The following is a 19,643-nucleotide window of genomic DNA, read 5'->3' as shown; positions in this document are numbered from 1 at the left end:
TGGGACTAAAGGTTATGTGGGACTAAAGGCTATGTGGGACCACAGGATATCAGAGACCACAGGGATATGCAGGGCAGATGGTGGATGCTGATACAGCATGACTTGTCAAATCCATCAGTGCTCCTCCACATTGTGCACGAGCCAGTAAGACTCAACTCCCAACTAACAACATGAAAGCAACCCCCAAACTTGACTATCGTATTAATTTAACTAAAATGTATGTCATTAACCCCCAAAAAAGTATAATTAGAAATACTGATGCGTGAATGATTTATTTACTGAAGTATTAATTTGTTTATTCAGCAGTTGATGAGTAGTTACGTTAATAAAATTGCTTTCCTGGGGGGCATAAGTTAATGTTTGGATTCTATTGGGGAGTAGTAGGCTACTCAGTGCTTGGACCCCCAGGCCCCTTACCCTTATTCAAGCTTCTGTCAGTTAGCATCTCTGTTGGGACAGAGAAGAGACTGATAGGAGATGACGTCCACTCACTGGCTGCTGTTAAGCCAAAACACAAGCAGATCCAAAGTCAATGGAGGACAAAGTCCAATGTGCTTTGAAATGTTGTTTAGAAAATATCAACCCCTGTCACAGTGTTTTTGTACTACTCATCTGACATGACAAGATTAGAATTGCTCGCTCGCTCACACACTCACACACACACACCTCTTTATTACACACATCACACACAATTTAGCTCTCAGAACAAGTGATAATCTAACAATATAACACATCCTGGCAGGTTACTAGGATACATGGAACCTCGGTATGTTCCTTCAGTAGGACAGGGATACATGGAACCTTGGTATGTTCCTTCAGTAGAACAGGGATACATGGAACCTTGGTATGTTCCTTCAGTAGGACTCCCAGAAGAGGGAAACGCCTAGGAGGGGGAGCACCCAGACAACGAGTATGGTCAATAATTCAGTGTTCTTGCTGCAATCCATTACACTGCATTTATAATACATCATATAGCCAAGGCCATGCCACGCAAGCCTGAACAGCAAGCCTGAACAGCAAGCCTGAACAACAAGCCTGAACAACAAGCCTGAACAACAAGCCTGATCAACAAGCCTGAACAGCAAGCCTGAACAGCAAGCCTGAACAGCAAGCCTGAACAACAAGCCTGAACAACAAGCCTGATCAACAAGCCTGAACAGCAAGCCTGAACAGCAAGCCTGAACAGCAAGCCTGAACAACAAGCCTGAACAACAAGCCTGATCAACAAGCCTGAACAACAAGCCTGATCAACAAGCCTGAACAACAAGCCTGAACAACAAGCCTGAACAACAAGCCTGAACAACAAGCCTGAACAGCAAGCCTGAACAGCAAGCCTGAACAGCAAGCCTGAACAACAAGCCTGATCAACAAGCCTGAACAGCAAGCCTGATCAACAAGCCTGAACAGCAAGCCTGAACAGCAAGCCTGAACAACAAGCCTGAACAACAAGCCTGAACAGCAAGCCTGAACAGCAAGCCTGAACAACAAGCCTGAACAGCAAGCCTGAACAACAAGCCTGATCAACAAGCCTGATCAACAAGCCTGAACAGCATGCCTGATCAACAAGCCTGAACAGCAAGCCTGAACAGCAAGCCTGAACAACAAGCCTGAACAGCAAGCCTGAACAGCAAGCCTGAACAACAAGCCTGAACAACAAGCCTGAACAACAAGCCTGATCAACAAGACTGATCAACAAGCCTGAACAGCAAGCCTGAACAGCAAGCCTGATCAACAAGCCCGACCCCACTGAATTTTGCTTCAACACATTACACAACACATATTTGACACACACTTCAAACACAGTACACACACACACACACACACACACACACACACACACACACACACACACACACACACACACACACACACACACACACACACACACACACACACTTCACGTCATCAAAAACTCCTGCACTTTGAGGGTGATCAAATATGACGCCCCCCCCCCCCCGGTGCCAGTCACTAGAAACACTGGTTAAAACCTCCCTGTTCCACTTGCAGAGTATGTTACACCGTATTAAGCTGTGGTTAACAGGCACCTTCAAGCAATGGTCTATTATTTGCAGCATCCCATATTCAATGCAAATATTGCTACAGAATTCTGTTAATCTTGCTATTCTTTACATAAGAACAAAGATGAAACCCGGCCTCTGCTCCACCAGAGTGATTGACTGTCTACATGGAGACAAACCACATGTTATCCGTTAACTTCGACACCGAGACAATAGATTCCGTTTGGGGAGCATTATTATTAAGAACAGGACTGGTGTTTTTTTTTCTCTCGTGCCTTCTTTGATTCTCCCAGTAGCAGTACATATCTTGGATGTGTGTTATCTTGCCAAGTACTCTGCAGTTTTATATGCATTAGCAATAACATTCAGAGGGACATACATATTGCTTGCAAATAAGCTATGTCCTGTATTCTTACTAAGGGCTTTATGTCCTGTATTCTAACTAAGGGCTTTATGTCCTGTATTCTAACTAAGGGCTTTATGTCCTGTATTCTTACTAAGGGCTTTATGTCCTGTATTCTTACTAAGGGCTTTATGTCCTGTATTCTAACTAAGGGCTTTATGTCCTGTATTCTTACTAAGGGCTTTATGTCCTGTATTCTTACTAAGGGCTTTATCTCCTGTATTCTTACTAAGGGCTTTATGTCCTGTATTCTAACTAAGGGCTTTATGTCCTGTATTCTTACTAAGGGCTTTATGTCCTGTATTCTTACTAAGGGCTTTATGTCCTGTATTCTAACTAAGGGCTTTATGTCCTGTATTCTAACTAAGGGCTTTATGTCCTGTATTCTAACTAAGGGCTTTATGTCCTGTATTCTTACTAAGGGCTTTATGTCCTGTATTCTTACTAAGGGCTTTATGTCCTGTATTCTAACTAAGGGCTTTATGTCCTGTATTCTTACTAAGGGCTTTATGTCCTGTATTCTAACTAAGGGCTTTATGTCCTGTATTCTTACTAAGGGCTTTATGTCCTGTATTCTAACTAAGGGCTTTATGTCCTGTATTCTAACTAAGGGCTTTATGTCCTGTATTCTAACTAAGGGCTTTATGTCCTGTATTCTAACTAAGGGCTTTATGTCCTGTATTATTACTAAGGGCTTTATGTCCTGTATTCTAACTAAGGGCTTTATGTCCTGTATTCTGACTAAGGGCTTTATGTCCTGTATTCTAACTAAGGGCTTTATGTCCTGTATTCTAACTAAGGGCTTTATGTCCTGTATTCTAACTAAGGGATTTATGTCCTGTATTCTTACTAAGGGCTTTATGTCCTGTATTCTAACTAAGGGCTTTATCTCCTGTATTCTTACTAAGGGCTTTATGTCCTGTATTCTAACTAAGGGCTTTATGTCCTGTATTCTTACTAAGGGCTTTATGTCCTGTATTCTAACTAAGGGCTTTATGTCCTGTATTCTAACTAAGGGCTTTATGTCCTGTATTCTAACTAAGGGCTTTATGTCCTGTATTCTAACTAAGGGCTTTATGTCCTGTATTCTTACTAAAGGCTTTATGTCCTGTATTCTAACTAAGGGCTTTATGTCCTGTATTCTTACTAAGGGCTTTATGTCCTGTATTCTAACTAAGGGCTTTATATCCTGTATTCTTACTAAGGGCTTTATGTCCTGTATTCTTACTAAGGGCTTTATGTCCTGTATTCTAACTAAGGGCTTTATGTCCTGTATTCTTACTAAGGGCTTTATGTCCTGTATTCTTACTAAGGGCTTTATGTCCTGTATTCTTATTAAGGGCTTTATGTCCTGTATTCTTACTAAGGGCTTTATGTCCTGTATTTTAACTAAGGGCTTTATGTCCTGTATTCTTACTAAGGGCTTTATGTCCTGTATTCTTGTTAAGGGCTTTATGTCCTGTATTCTAACTAAGGGCTTTATGTCCTGTATTCTAACTAAGGGCTTTATGTCCTGTATTCTTACTAAGGGCTTTATGTCCTGTATTCTTACTAAGGGCTTTATGTCCTGTATTCTAACTAAGGGCTTTATGTCCTGTATTCTTACTAAGGGCTTTATGTCCTGTATTCTTACTAAGGGCTTTATGTCCTGTATTCTAACTAAGGGCTTTATGTCCTGTATTCTTACTAAGGGCTTTATGTCCTGTATTCTTACCAAGGGCTTTATGTCCTGTATTCTTACTAAGGGCTTTATGTCCTGTATTCTTACTAAGGGCTTTATGTCTTGTATTCTTACTAAGGGCTTTATGTCCTGTATTCTTACTAAGGGCTTTATGTCCTGTATTCTTACTAAGGGCTTTATGTCCTGTATTCTAACTAAGGGCTTTATGTCTTGTATTCTTACTAAGAGCTTTATATCCTGTATTCTTACTAAGGGCTTTATGTCCTGTATTCTAACTAAGGGCTTTATGTCCTGTATTCTTACTAAGGGCTTTATGTCCTGTATTCTAACTAAGGGATTTATGTCCTGTATTCTAACTAAGGGCTTTATGTCCTGTATTCTAACTAAGGGCTTTATGTCCTGTATTCTTACTAAGGGCTTTATGTCCTGTATTCTAACTAAGGGCTTTATGTCCTGTATTCTTACTAAGGGCTTTATGTCCTGTATTCTAACTAAGGGCTTTATGTCCTGTATTCTTACTAAGGGCTTTATGTCCTGTATTCTTACTAAGGGCTTTATGTCCTGTATTCTTACTAAGGGCTTTATGTCCTGTATTCTTACTAAGGGCTTTATGTCCTGTATTCTAACTAAGGGCTTTATGTCCTGTATTCTTACTAAGGGTTTTATGTCCTGTATTCTTACTAAGGGCTTTATGTCCTGTATTCTTACTAAGGGCTTTATGTCCTGTATTCTTACTAAGGGCTTTATGTCCTGTATTCTAACTAAGGGCTTTATGTCCTGTATTCTTACTAAGGGCTTTATGTCCTGTATTCTTACTAAGGGCTTTATGTCCTGCATTCTTACTAAGGGCTTTATGTCCTGTACTCTAACTAAGGGCTTTATGTCCTGTATTATTACTAAGGGCTTTATGTCCTGTATTCTTACTAAGGGCTTTATGTCCTGTATTCTGACTAAGGGCTTTATGTCCTGTATTCTAACTAAGGGCTTTATGTCCTGTATTCTAACTAAGGGCTTTATGTCCTGTATTCTAACTAAGGGCTTTATGTCCTGTATTCTTACTAAGGGCTTTATGTCCTGTATTCTTACTAAGGGCTTTATGTCCTGTATTCTGACTAAGGGCTTTATGTCCTGTATTCTAACTAAGGGCTTTATGTCCTGTATTCTAACTAAGGGGTTTATGTCCTGTATTCTTACTAAGGGCTTTATGTCCTGTATTCTAACTAAGGGCTTTATGTCCTGTATTCTAACTAAGGGCTTTATGTCCTGTATTATTACTAAGGGCTTTATGTCCTGTATTCTTACTAAGGGCTTTATGTCCTGTATTCTAACTAAGGGCTTTATGTCCTGTATTCTAACTAAGGGCTTTATGTCCTGTATTCTTACTAAGGGCTTTATGTCCTGTATTCTAACTAAGGGATTTATGTCCTGTATTCTTACTAAGGGCTTTATGTCCTGTATTCTTACTAAGGGCTTTATGTCCTGTATTCTAACTAAGGGCTTTATGTCCTGTATTCTTACTAAGGGCTTTATGTCCTGTATTCTTACTAAGGGCTTTATGTCCTGTATTCTTACTAAGGGCTTTATGTCCTGTATTCTTACTAAGGGCTTTATGTCCTGTATTCTAACTAAGGGCTTTATGTCCTGTATTCTTACTAAGGGCTTTATGTCCTGTATTCTTACTAAGGGCTTTATGTCCTGCATTCTTACTAAGGGCTTTATGTCCTGTACTCTAACTAAGGGCTTTATGTCCTGTATTATTACTAAGGGCTTTATGTCCTGTATTCTTACTAAGGGCTTTATGTCCTGTATTCTGACTAAGGGCTTTATGTCCTGTATTCTAACTAAGGGCTTTATGTCCTGTATTCTAACTAAGGGCTTTATGTCCTGTATTCTAACTAAGGGATTTATGTCCTGTATTCTAACTAAGGGATTTATGTCCTGTATTCTTACTAAGGGCTTTATGTCCTGTATTCTTACTAAGGGCTTTATGTCCTGTATTCTAACTAAGGGCTTTATGTCCTGTATTCTAACTAAGGGCTTTATGTCCTGTATTCTTACTAAGGGCTTTATGTCCTGTACTCTAACTAAGGGCTTTATGTCCTGTATTCTAACTAAAGGCTTTATGTCCTGTATTCTTACTAAGGGCTTTATGTCCTGTATTCTAACTAAGGGCTTTATGTCCTGTATTCTAACTAAGGGCTTTATGTCCTGTATTCTAACTAAGGGCTTTATGTCCTGTATTCTAACTAAGGGCTTTATGTCCTGTATTCTTACTAAGGGCTTTATGTCCTGTATTCTAACTAAGGGCTTTATGTCCTGTATTATTACTAAGGGCTTTATGTCCTGTATTCTTACTAAGGGCTTTATGTCCTGTATTCTAACTAAGGGCTTTATGTCCTGTATGATTGTTTTGTACGGATGGATGGAGAAATGGAGGAATGGATGGACAGATGAATGTATGGAAGGAGGAATGGATGGATGCATGGATGGATGGATGAATGTATGGAAGGAGGAATGGATGGATGCATGGATGTATGGATGTATGGATGTCTGGACAAAGGGATGGAGGGAGGAATGGATGGATGGATGGATGGATGAACGGAGAGATGGATGGAAAGTTGGAAGGATTAATGGACGAACTTAAGGATCAGAGAAGTAGACTCACATCCATGCTGGTCAGATTACAGCGGTGAGTTCCAGCAAACCAGCCACTGCTGGAGCACTGGTCAATGTCCACATCCTGGAGGTTGACGTCCACTCGAACCACACCCCTGTAATAGGAGAGACAGAGAAAGAGAGACAGAGACAGAGAGAGATATAAAGAGAGTGGGTGGGTGGAGAGAGGTGAGGGAGAGAGAGTGACAGAGAGACAGAGAGACAGACACAGAGAGACACAGAGAGACAGAGACAGAGAGAGGGTGGGTGGAGAGAGGTTAGAGAGAGAGAGAGAGAGAGGGTGGAGAGAGGGTGGAGATAGAGAGAGTGGTTAAAGAGAGGGAGAGAGAGAGAGAAAGGGTGGAGAGAGGTCAGAGAGAGAGAGAGAGAGGTTAGAAAGAGAGAGAGAGAGAGAGAGAGGGTGGAGAGAGGTCAGAGAGAGAGAGAGAGGTTAGAGAGATAGAGAGAGAGAGAGGGTGGAGAGAGGTCAGAGAGAGAGAGAGAGGTTAGAAAGATAGAGAGAGAGAGAGGGTGGAGAGAGGTCAGAGAGAGAGAGAGAGAGAGGTTAGAGAGATAGAGAGAGAGAGAGGGTGGAGAGAGGTCAGAGAGAGAGAGAGGTTAGAAAGATAGAGAGAGAGAGAGGGTGGAGAGAGGTCAGAGAGAGGTCAGAGAGAGCAGTTAGCTTCAACTCAGACGTCTCTTTTAGTGTCAGATAGAGAATGAAAGAAGGGCAGAGGTTCCATTGTGACCTCATCATAACAGGGTCTCACTTTGGTCCAATTCCTACAGATGAACTATTATCCAGGCAAAAACTGGTATGAGCATCAAAAACCACTCAATGAGGGTATATCTTCCAATTTAATGTCAATTGCAACATAAAAACAATGTCCTGTGTATAACGTTAATATGTTCATGCTATGTTGAATCCATTTTTTATTTCATTTTTTTTAATGTGCCCTGATGAGAGAAGCAGCCAAGCCTAAATAACCCAATTGAATCATGTTGAATCTAGCTCTGAACATCATGTTTACTGTAACCAAAACATGAATAGCTTATCCGCTTACAGTAAATCAATAGACCAAAGGCTGCTTGATGCTGTTTACCTCTGGGAGAGTCTCCTGCAGTGTACACATGCAGCACTTCTACTGGCACATGGTTCATTAGGCTACTACATTGGTTCATTAGGCTACTGCATTGGTTCATTAGGCTACTGCATTGGTTCATTAGGCTACTGCATTGGTTCATTAGACTACTACATTGGTTCATTAGGCTACTGCATTGGTTCATTAGGCTACTACATCGGTTCATTAGGCTACTACATCGGTTCATTCGGCTACTGCATTGGTTCATCAGGCTACTGCATTGGTTCATCAGGCTACTGCATTGGTTCATCAGGCTACTGCATTGGTTCATTAGGCTACTGCATTGGTTCATTAGGCTACTGCATTGGTTCATTAGGCTACTATATTGGTTCATTAGGCTACTGCATTGGTTCATTAGGCTACTGCATTGGTTCATTAGGCTACTGCATTGGTTCATTAGGCTACTACATTGGTTCATTAGGCTACTGCATTGGTTCATTAGGCTACTGCATTGGTTCATTAGGCTACTGCATTGGTTCATTAGGCTACTACATTCGTTCATCAGGCTACTGTATTGGTTCATCAGGCTACTGCATTGGTTCATTAGGCTACTGCATTGGTTCATCAGACTACTACATTGGTTCATTAGGCTACGGCATTGGTTCATTAGGCTACTGCATTGGTTCATTAGGCTACTACATTGGTTCATTAGGCTACTGCAATGGTTCAATTAAACTACTGCATTGGTTCATTAGACTCCTGCATTGGTTCATTAGACTCCTGCATTGGTTCATTAGGCTACTGCATTGGATCATTAGGCTACTGCATTGGTTCATTAGGCTACTGCATTGGTTCATTAGGCTACTGCATTGGTGCATTAGGCTACTGCATTGGTTCATTAGGCTACTGCATTGGTTTATTAGACTACTGCATTGGTTCATTAGGCTACTGCATTGGTTCATTAGGCTACTGCATTGGTTCATCAGGCTACTGCATTGGTTCGTCCGGCTACTGCATTGGTTCATTAGGCTACTGCATTGGATCATTAGGCTACTGCATTGGTTCATTAGGCTACTGCATTGGTTCATTCGGCTACTGCATTGGTTACATTAGGCTACTGCATTGGTTCATTAGGCTACTACATTGGTTCATTAGGCTACTGCATTGGTTCATTAGGCTACTGCATTGGTTCATTAGGCTACTGCATTGGTTCATTAGGCTACTACATTGGTTCATCAGGCTACTGTATTGGTTCATCAGGCTACTGCATTGGTTCATTAGGCTACTGCATTGGTTCATTAGGCTACTGCATTGGTTCATCAGACTACTACATTGGTTCATTATGCTACGGCATTGGTTCATTAGGCTACTGCATTGGTTCATTAGGCTACTGCATTGGTTCATTAGGCTACTGCAATGGTTCAATTAAACTACTGCATTGGTTCATTAGACTCCTGCATTGGTTCATTAGACTCCTGCATTGGTTCATTAGGCTACTGCATTGGATCATTAGGCTACTGCATTGGTTCATTAGGCTACTGCATTGGTTCATTAGGCTACTGCATTGGTGCATTAGGCTACTGCATTGGTTCATTAGGCTACTGCATTGGTTTATTAGACTACTGCATTGGTTCATTAGGCTACTGCATTGGTTCATTAGGCTACTGCATTGGTTCATCAGGCTACTGCATTGCTTCGTCCGGCTACTGCATTGGTTCATTAGGCTACTGCATTGGTTCATTAGGCTACTGCATTGGTTCATTAGGCTACTGCATTGGTTCATTAGGCTACTGCATTGGTGCATTAGGCTACTGCATTGGTTCATTAGGCTACTGTATTGGTTCATCAGGCTACTGCATTGGTTCATTAGGCTACTGCATTGGTTCATCAGACTACTACATTGGTTCATTAGGCTACGGCATTGGTTCATTAGGCTACTGCATTGGTTCATTAGGCTACTGCATTGGTTCATTAGGCTACTGCAATGGTTCAATTAAACTACTGCATTGGTTCATTAGACTCCTGCATTGGTTCATTCGGCTACTGCATTGGTTACATTAGGCTACTGCATTGGTTCATTCGGCTACTGCATTTGTTCATTAGGCTACTGCATTGGTTCATTAGGCTACGGCATTGGTTCAGTCGGCTACCGCATTGGTTCATTAGGCTACTGCATTGGTTCATTCGGCTACGGCATTGGTTCATTCGGCTACTGCATTGGTTCAGTCGGCTACCGCATTGGTTCATTAGGCTACCGCATTGGTTCATTCGGCTACCGCATTGGTTCATTCGGCTACGGCATTGGTTCATTCGGCTACCGCATTGGTTCAGTCGGCTACCGCATTGGTTCATTAGGCTACCGCATTGGTTCATTCGGCTACCGCATTGGTTCATTCGGCTACCGCATTGGTTCATTAGGCTACCGCATTGGTTCATTAGGCTACCGCATTGGTTCATTAGGCTACTACATTGGTTCATTAGGCTACTACATTGGTTCATTAGGCTACTGCATTGGTTCTTTAGGCTACTGCATTGGTTCATTAGGCTACTGCATTGGTTCATTAGGCTACTGCATTGGTTCTTTAGGCTACTGCATTGGTTCATTAGGCTACTGCATTGGTTCATTAGGCTTCTGCATTGGTTCATTAGGCTACTGCATTGGTTAATTAGGCTACTGCATTGGTTCATTAGCCTACTGCATTGGTTAATTAGCCTACTGCATTGGTTTATTTTTTGTCACTTAAATATCACATGATTTTTTTTTATAGCACTGCAATAAAATTTGCTTTAAAACTGCAACATTTTCTTTGCACCACCATGACAAAATGTGTAGAATTGCAGGAAATACGCTTTAAACCTGCAACATTCTCTCCACCAATAAGAGGGGTGTGAACAGTTTGTGTCATGAACAGTGCTTGTGCCTATAGAAATAGCCATGTCAATGCATCCAAAGAACCTTTCACATATCCACAGTTGGCATTCAGACAGCTGGAGAGTTGGACTGGCAGATCCTAGATCTGTACAGTTCACTATTACATTTCATGAACACGGTCCCAGGAATGCAACGATAGTAAAACTGAATGCCAGATAAGCCAACAAAGCTGAAATCCCTTGTCTACTAAGGTATCAGTATGTAGGTCTATGTCCTTGGCTGACATCAGGTGTTCTCTACCCATGGGCCCCAGGTCAGTCTCTCTCTGTATTCAGCCTGTCTGTTAGTGTCTACCCATGGGCCCCAGGTCAGTCTCTCTCTGTATTCAGCCTGTCTGTTAGTATCTACCCATGGGCCCTAGGTCAGTCTCTATCTTTATTCAGACTGTCTGTTAGTATCTACCCATGGGCCCCAGGTCGGTCTCTATCTTTATTCAGACTGTCTATTAGTATCTACCCATGGGCCCCAGGTCAGTCTCTATCTTTATTCAGACTGTCTGTTAGTATCTACCCATGGGCCCTAGGTCAGTCTCTATCTTTATTCAGTCTGTCTGTTAGTATCTACCCATGGGCCCTAGGTCAGTCTCTATCTTTATACAGACTGTCTGTTAGTATCTACCCATGGGCCCCAGGTCAGTCTCTATCTTTATTCAGTCTGTCTGTTAGTATCTACCCATGGGCCCTAGGTCAGTCTCTATCTTTATACAGATTGTCTGTTAGTATCTACCCATGGGCCCCAGGTCAGTCTCTATCTTTATACAGACTGTCTGTTAGTGTCTTTCCATCTTTCTATTCCCTTTTCTGTCTCTTTCTTTCTTTACCTTTTTTTCAGTTTGGCGTTAATCCTCCTGATCTCTGTATTTCAGTTTGCCATTAATCCTCCTGATCTCTGTATTTCAGTTTGCCATTAATCCTCCCGATCTCTGTATTTCAGTTTGCCATTAATCCTCCTGATCTCTGTATTTCAGTTTGCCATTAATCCTCCTGATCTCTGTATTTCAGTTTGCCATTAATCCTCCCGATCTCTGTATTTCAGTTTGTCATTAATCCTCCTGATCTCTGTATTTCAGTTTGCCATTAATCCTCCTGATCTCTGTATTTCAGTTTGCCATTAATCCTCCTGATCTCTGTATTTCAGTTTGCCATTAATCCTCCTGATCTCTGTATTTCAGTTTGCTTTTAATCCTCCTGATCTCTGTATTTCAGTTTGCCATTAATCCTCCTGATCTCTGTATTTCAGTTTGCCATTAATCCTCCTGATCTCTGTATTTCAGTTTGCCATTAATCCTCCCGATCTCTGTATTTCAGTTTGCCATTAATCCTCCTGATCTCTGTATTTCAGTTTGCCATTAATCCTCCTGATCTCTGTGTTTCAGTTTGCCATTAATCCTCCCGATCTCTGTATTTCAGTTTGCTTTTAATCCTCCTGATCTCTGTATTTCAGTTTGCCATTAATCCTCCTGATCTCTGTGTTTTCTGTGTCTGGCAACCTTTCACTCTTTCTTACATGATCAAACACTATCTCCCACTTTCACACAGTCGGCCTGTCTGTCTGTCTGGCTGCCTGCCCCACTCCCCATCACTCTGTCTCCCTCTCTCATAATGCCCAGGCCCAGGGCTGCTTCTCCAGAGGAGCCTAACACCCATTAGCTGCATGTGACTGAAACAAACACCAGTGAAGAGAAAAGGCTGAGGCTCATGCCATCTTTTCCCAGGAGCAAGAAGAGAAAGTGTTGATAAACTAAATAATCTCTCTCTCTGTCTATGTGTGTGTGTGTGTGTGTGTGTGTGTGTGTGTGTGTGTGTGTGTGTGTGTGTGTGTGTGTGTGTGTGTGTGTGTGTGTGTGTGTGTGTGTGTGTGTGTGTGTGTGTGTGTGTAAGGGAGGGAGGAATGGAAGGTGAGACTAAATGTATGTTGGGAATGTGAGGATACAGAAACATGGGGTAATCACCAAGCAGGAGAAAGGCTTTCATTTTTAAGTTACTCAGCTCAAAACAAAACCATACGGCCGTAACGTAATAGCTTAAGCATTGTATTTGTATTTATTAGAGCTACAGCTACTCTTCTTGGGGTCCAGCAAAATTAAGACAGTTTATACAATTTTAAAACATTACAAACATTCCACAGATTTCACAACACACTGTGTGCCCTCAGGCCCCTACTACACCACTACATTACTAAATCCATGTGTATGTATAGTGCGTATGTTATCGTATGTGTGTGTGTGTGTGTGTGTATGCATGTGTCTATGCCAATGTTTGTGTTGCTTCACAGTCCCCGCTGTTCCATAAGGTGTTTTTTAATCTGTTTTTTAAATCTAATTTTACTGCTTGCGTCAGTTACTTGATGTGGAATAGAGTTCCATGTAGTCATCGCTCTATGTAGTAATGTGTGCCTCCCATAGTCTGTTATGGACTTGGGGACTGTGAAGAGACCTCTTGTGGCATGTCTTGTGGGGTATGCATGGGTGTCTGAGCTGTGTGCCAGTAGTTTAGACAGACAGCAAGGTGCATTCAACATGTCAATACCTCTCATAAATAAAAGTAGTGATGAAGTCAATCTCTCCTCCACTTTCAGCCAGGAGAGATTGACATGCATATTATTAATATTAGCTCTCTGTACATCCAAGGGCCAGCCGTGCTGCCCTGTTCTGAGCCAATTGCAATTTTCCTAAGTCCTTTATTTGTGACACCTGACCACGCGACTGAACAGTAGTCAAGGTGCGACAAAACTAGGGCCTGTAGGACCTGCCTTGTTGATAGTGTTGTTAAGAAGGCAGAGCATCGCTTTATTATAGACAGACTTCTCCCCATCTTAGCTACTACTGCATCAATATGTTTTTACCATGACAGTTTACAATCTAGTGTTACTCCAAGCAGTTTAGTCATCTCAACTTGCTCAATTTCCACATTATTTATTACAAGATTTAGTTGAGGTTTAGGGTTTAGTGAGTGTTTTGTTCCAAATACAATGCTTTTAGTTTTAGAAATATTTAGAACTAACTTATTCCTTGCCACCCAATCTGAAACTAACTGTAGCTCTTTGTTGAGTGTTGCAGTAATTTCAGTCGCTGTAGTAGGTGACGTGTATAGTGTTGAGTCATCCGCATACATAGAAACTCTGGCTTTACTCAAAGTCAGTGGCATGTAAGTAAAAATTGAAAAAAAGCAAAGGGCCTAAACAGCTACCCTGTGGAATTCCTGATTCTAACTGGATTATATTTGATAGGCTTCCATTAAAGAACACCCTCTGTGTTCTGTTAGACAAGTAACTCTTTATCCACATTATAGCAGGGGCTGTAAAGCCATAACACATACATTTTTCCAGCAGCAGACTATGATCAATAATGTCAGATGCTGCATTGAAGTCTAACAAGACAGCCCCCACAATTTTATCATCAATTTCTCTCAGCCAATCATCAGTCATTTGTGTAAGTGCTGTACTTGTTGAGTGTCCTTACCTATAAGCGTGCTGAAATTCTGTTGTCAATTTGTTTATTGTAAAATAGCATTGTATCTGGTCAGAAGTTTAATAAGGGTTGGTAACAGGCTGATTGGTTGGCTATTTGAGCCAGTAAAGGGGGCTTTTCTATTCTTGGGTAGCGGAATGACTTTAGCTTCCCTCCAGGCCTGAGGGCACATGCTCTCTAGTTGGCTTAAATTGAAGATGTGGCAAATAGGAGTGGCAATATCGTCTGCTATTATCCTCTGTAATTTTTCATCTAGATTGCCAGACTCTGGTGGCTTGTCATTGTTGATAGACAACAATACTTTTTTTCACCTCTTCCACACTGGCTTTACGGAATTTAAAAGTACAATTCTTGTCTTCCATAATTTGGTCCGATATACTTGGATGTGTAGTGTCAGCGTTTGTTGCTGGCATGTCATCCCTAAGTTTGCTAATCTTGCCAATGAAAAAGTCATTAAAGTAGTTTGCAATATCAGTGGGCTTTGTGATGAATGAGCCATCTGATTCAATGAATGAAGGAGCCGAGTGGTCATATAAGGTGCCCCAAAGCGTCTTACTATCATTCTTTATATAATTTATCTTTGTTTCATAGTGTAGTTTATTTTTATTTTTATTTAGTTTAGTCACATGATTTCTAAATGTGCAGTACGTTTGCCAATCAGTTGGGCTGCCAGACTTAATTGCCAAACCTTTTGCCTCATCCCTCTCAACCAAAACCATCCCTCTCAAAAAATTGTCAATTCCTCATCAATCCAAGGGGATTTAACAGTTTTTACAGTCATTTTCTTAATGTGTGCGTGCATATTAGTAACTGGAATAAGTAGTTTCATAAATGCATCAAGTGCAGTGTCTGGTTGCTCCTCATTACACACCACAGACCGGCAAATATTCTTTACATCATCAATCAATCAAATTTATTTATAAAGCCCTTCTTACATCAGCTGATGTCACAAAGTGCTGTACATATGAATCACTACAAAACGTATCGTATGACCTCTTATACACTATATTAGGCCCAGCATTTGGAACTTTGGTTTTCCTAGATATGGCTATTATATTGTGATCACTACATCCTATGGATTTGGATACTGCTTTAAAGCAAATATCTGCAGCGTTAGTAAACATGTGATCAATACATGTTGATGATTTAATTCCTGTGCTGTTTGTAACTACCCTGGTAGGTTGACTGACAACCGGATACAGGTTGCAGACACTGGTTACAGTTTGAAGATTTTGCCTGAGTGGGCAGCTTGATGATAGCCAGTCAATATTTAAATCACCCAGAAAATATACTTCTCTGTTGATATCACATACATTATCAAGCATTTCACACATATTATCCAGATACTGACTGTTAGCACTTGGTGGTCTATAGCAGCTTCCCACAAGAATGGGCTTTAGGTGAAGCAGATGAACCTGTAGCCATATTACTTCAACAGTATTTAACATTAGATCATCTCTAAGCTTCACAGGAATGTGGTTCTGAATATAGACCGCAACACCGCCTCTGTTGGCATTTCTGTCTTTTCGGTAGATGTTATAATCATGCATTGCTACCACTGTATCATCAAAGGTATTATCTAAGTGAGTTTCAGAGATAGTCAGAATATGAACGTCATCTGTTACAAGCAAGTAATAGATGAAATTCATGTAACCAGTCTAATTCAAACAAATCCATTACCAAACAGCCATTATACTAGATGATCTCTCATCCAATATGTCATAGGCTTAACAGACTGTTTATGATAATGGCCTCAAAGCCAATGCTCTCATTCTGCATATCCTCCACAAAAGCACACTGGAATCATTTACATTTTGATTAGGTTCACAAAAAACCTGGTCTCTCTTGGTTTATTTAATCCTTGGGGTGAATAGATTGCTTGGGATGTACATCCAAAGATTTGGCCTACAAAACTCTCCTAAAAAGGAAGAGAGAGAGACCGTGCAGAGGGATTCTCTTAGATCTTTGACACGTCTGAACTATAGTTGTGAAACTGAATCCACAGGCCTATTCTAAAAGTCATGCTGCTGCTAATCACTAGACAACTATGCCACATCCATTTGTGGGAATGTCAAATGAGTTTTAATGCGCCCTCGGGACATTCTGAAATTCTGAACAGGAACCAGCTCTTTAAAAACCAGTGGAAGCAGTTAATTTTGCAGCCAATTAAAGGTCATCTCACTGATGGCTTTTAATACCAATGTCCTCCATTAAACGGGTGTCAGAGAGCAAAGTGAACTTTACAAAATAAAGTATATTGGGCTTGAAATCCGATGTCTTCAAAAGCAACTCCAAGGTCGATAATGCTTCCCTCTGTGCATGACCTGGATTTGATTATTTGTGATTAAACCATTATTTTATTAGGGAGTCATACTGAGACTACGGTCTGTTTTACAGATGAGCACTGAATTACAGCAATTACAGAAATACACACATCAAATACCAATCGCAAGTAGAAAGAAAGGGTTGATAGCCGTGATTTTTTGCTAAACCGGAACCGTACAGTAGCTGTCTGCAACAGCAGGGGTCTTTTTGTATTTTCAGGCTGAACCCTAATCCAATGACCTACAGATGGGCCTCTGTTTGATCCCCTTCCGTCGCAGATCTAAACTTGATTGGGTAAGTGTGATCAAGCACCATGGAAGATCTTACCCCATTGCAGAGACCTATCAAAACCTTTCAGATCGGTTAAGAGGTTTCAACAAGAGACTAAAGCAAAGGGTGGGTAACCCTGGACATGAAATACCTGGGAGAGCAGGTATGTGCAATTTAGCCAATCACTGATATTCACAAAGGCCGCGGCCCTTGCAGAGCAAGGGGAACCACTACTTCAAGGTCTCAGAGCAAGTGACGTCACCGATTGAAAGGCTATTAGCGCGCACCACCGCTAACTAGCTAGCCATTTCACATCCGGTACACCTGTTTAGAACTAAACGTTGCTGTACCTGCAGCACTCCACAATAGAGCTCCTGGCTTAGTGATATGGGCTTGAGAATTGTTTTTGGATCAGCTCAGGCAACAGCTTTGAGATGATCTTGCATGTGTGCTGAAGGCATGACTAAAACGGACTAAACTTACAGTACGTAGTTTTGCCTAAATGAATAAAGCTCAGGGACAAACTAACATGCTGGAATTATTGTGTAGACACAGCACTCGCATTTAAGTGGGAGTAAAGTGGACTTGAAATTCAAAGTGGTCTTTTATAATTCATTCATGACTAACTAGATGTTTGTACACACTTGCACCTTGAAATGTGACATATTTGTTGTATTTCCTAATGCACCGATCTACTCACGCAACAAACACAGCTTTTTTGAACCATGCAGGCAAAGGTTTTATTTTATTTTTTATTTATTGTTTACAGCAAACACATTCCTCAAAAATGAAGTGTAGAGGCCTACAGTGTGAATACAATAGACATGAGCTGTTTTCGATGGACAGTAGTGTTGGTTAATCACGGACAGTATTTTTAATAATAAACAAATACAACCATCGACTGTTTCATTGTTGGTGGGCTCCATGCGCATTTGGGCAGAGTTGCCAGAGCAACTACAATGTCAATGAGCAAACAGTCGGTGGCTGTAACCTATTAAATTAACGTTTATTAAAAAAGTATGGATTTCAGCAAACAAAGAAAGGCACGCAACTATAGAGGACAAAAATAGGTAGTCTACAAGGTAAACATTTCAGAATAAAGTATTGACCTTGTGCGAATCGATGTAGTCAGAGCTGAATTCCTCAAAGTCTGGTCTCTGCTCTTCTCCGTTGGTGAAGTTCATCAGAAACTTCCTTCACAATGGAGTTGAGTTTAGACAGCTAGGTCTGTGGCAACTATCCATACGCATCCGATTAGAGGATAGCTCTAAAGTCACTTATGTATATCAAAATACAGTACGATAAACTACACAACTTTGCTGTGGCGAAGCAGCTTTATCCTACTGTTTGTGTTGACGGGATTTATTTGGGCCCTTTTCCACGCACATGGCCTGATTCAAAGCGCGGGAAGCGCACTGTCAGGACTTCAACAACTGAGACAGGTCTACAATAACATGTTTGATTCGATAAACGTGTCAAATGTAAACCAAAAGTGTTCCTTTCAAACAAACAGTCATGAGTCACAGCCAGGTCCCTTAGTCTATAGGCTACTCACCTGAACTCGGGCGCGGAATTTGTCTTCAGCCCATAGAACCCTGCAGACAAGGTGAGTAGCCAGTGCGGTACGAAATTCCCATGCTCGCATTCCAGGTAAGGCGCAGACCACTTGATTTGACTTTTGTCGAGAATGTAGCCATTTTGAGTGGCTACAGGGTCTCGGCTCGACGCCCTTCTCTGCATGTACGTTTTTTTTCGGTCCCTGAACTCGTTAAACCACTCAGAATCCGGGCTCCTGTTCTTGAGATGGTGGTGAGCGGAGTTGGAAAGGTCCTGGAGAACCACTTCCCCTTCAGTTCTTGTCGCTTGAAGGAAAAGATGGGGACCCGGCGTCGGAGCATCAGTATGGAATGTAACCACTGCCCTGTGAATTTTGGGGTCCCCCTCGAGAATACTCCGAACCAGTGCGTGGTACCAGTGAATATCCCTCCGAAGGCTGTGCTCTCTTGACCTGTTGGCTTGTAAAATCATGTTCAGAAAGTTGGTTGCGTGCGCCATGGTGTCCAGCACGCTATGGAGAAAATAGTATGAGGCCACATTGGTTCCACCGCGTAGGCTACTCAACTCATACCTCCTAGAACAGTTGACTTGTTCAAGAGCCGACGAGTCTCCCGTGTGCAGGAAAGCTGTTACCACCCTAGGCAGGTCCTCTTCGATTTTGTGCGCCACAATGGTGCGCTCCGTGAAGGGTCCTGGGTAATAAGTTGGATGGTGCATCGATTCCTTGTTGATATTTTGAGTGCTGTACATAGTGGGGTTCTTCGATCGTATTTCAGCGTCTTTATCGTTATCCGACCATTCCACATACCCATAATTAGATCCGAAAACGAATCCCATTTGCAGAAGCAGGTGAATAAGAAAAAAAGCCATACCGTGACTTCTTTTACCGACAGAGTGAAGAATCAGTTTGCTCTCCATTGAGCATAACCGAAACCAACCACTTGCGCGCAGTGACTAAATTGATAGCCTAATGGACACCTACTAGGAGATGAATTAGTATGATCCCAATTCAATACCGTAAGGTGCCATTAAACGATACTATCAAAAGCTGTAGGCTACTTGCTCACATGCTCGTCCGTGATAGAGAGACGCTTCCTCAACAGCCGTTCACGCTCTGCAACCGAGCGTCAGCCAATCCTCTTACTGCCAAGACAGGTTTAGTTATTGCAGCGGTGAGCTCCGGTGGTCGCTTTACATGGGCGAGTTAACACTCAAGCCGCCAGTATCAACCCTCCTAGTGCAGGCTGTAGA

General features: G+C 41.6%; 1 protein-coding gene across 1 annotated transcript in view; it reads right to left on the bottom strand.

The window, feature by feature from the left end:
- The window catches only part of LOC120019942 (probable G-protein coupled receptor 158), a 151,665-nt gene extending 132,556 nt beyond the window's left edge, over positions 1 to 19,109 (bottom strand). Inside the window, exons 1-2 of the mRNA XM_038963352.1 lie at positions 18,391 to 19,109; positions 6,768 to 6,873 (exon numbers count right to left, since the gene is read on the bottom strand). Of these exons, the coding sequence (XP_038819280.1) occupies positions 6,768 to 6,873; positions 18,391 to 19,109 (825 nt within the window). The remainder of the gene's footprint in view (positions 1 to 6,767; positions 6,874 to 18,390) is intronic.
- Between the last annotated feature and the right edge of the window lie 534 nt (positions 19,110 to 19,643).

Source organism: Salvelinus namaycush, chromosome 25 (genome assembly GCF_016432855.1).
Source record: "Salvelinus namaycush isolate Seneca chromosome 25, SaNama_1.0, whole genome shotgun sequence".
In the NCBI taxonomy this organism is placed as follows: Eukaryota; Metazoa; Chordata; class Actinopteri; order Salmoniformes; family Salmonidae; genus Salvelinus; species Salvelinus namaycush.
This window is presented reverse-complemented; position numbering and strand designations above follow the sequence as displayed.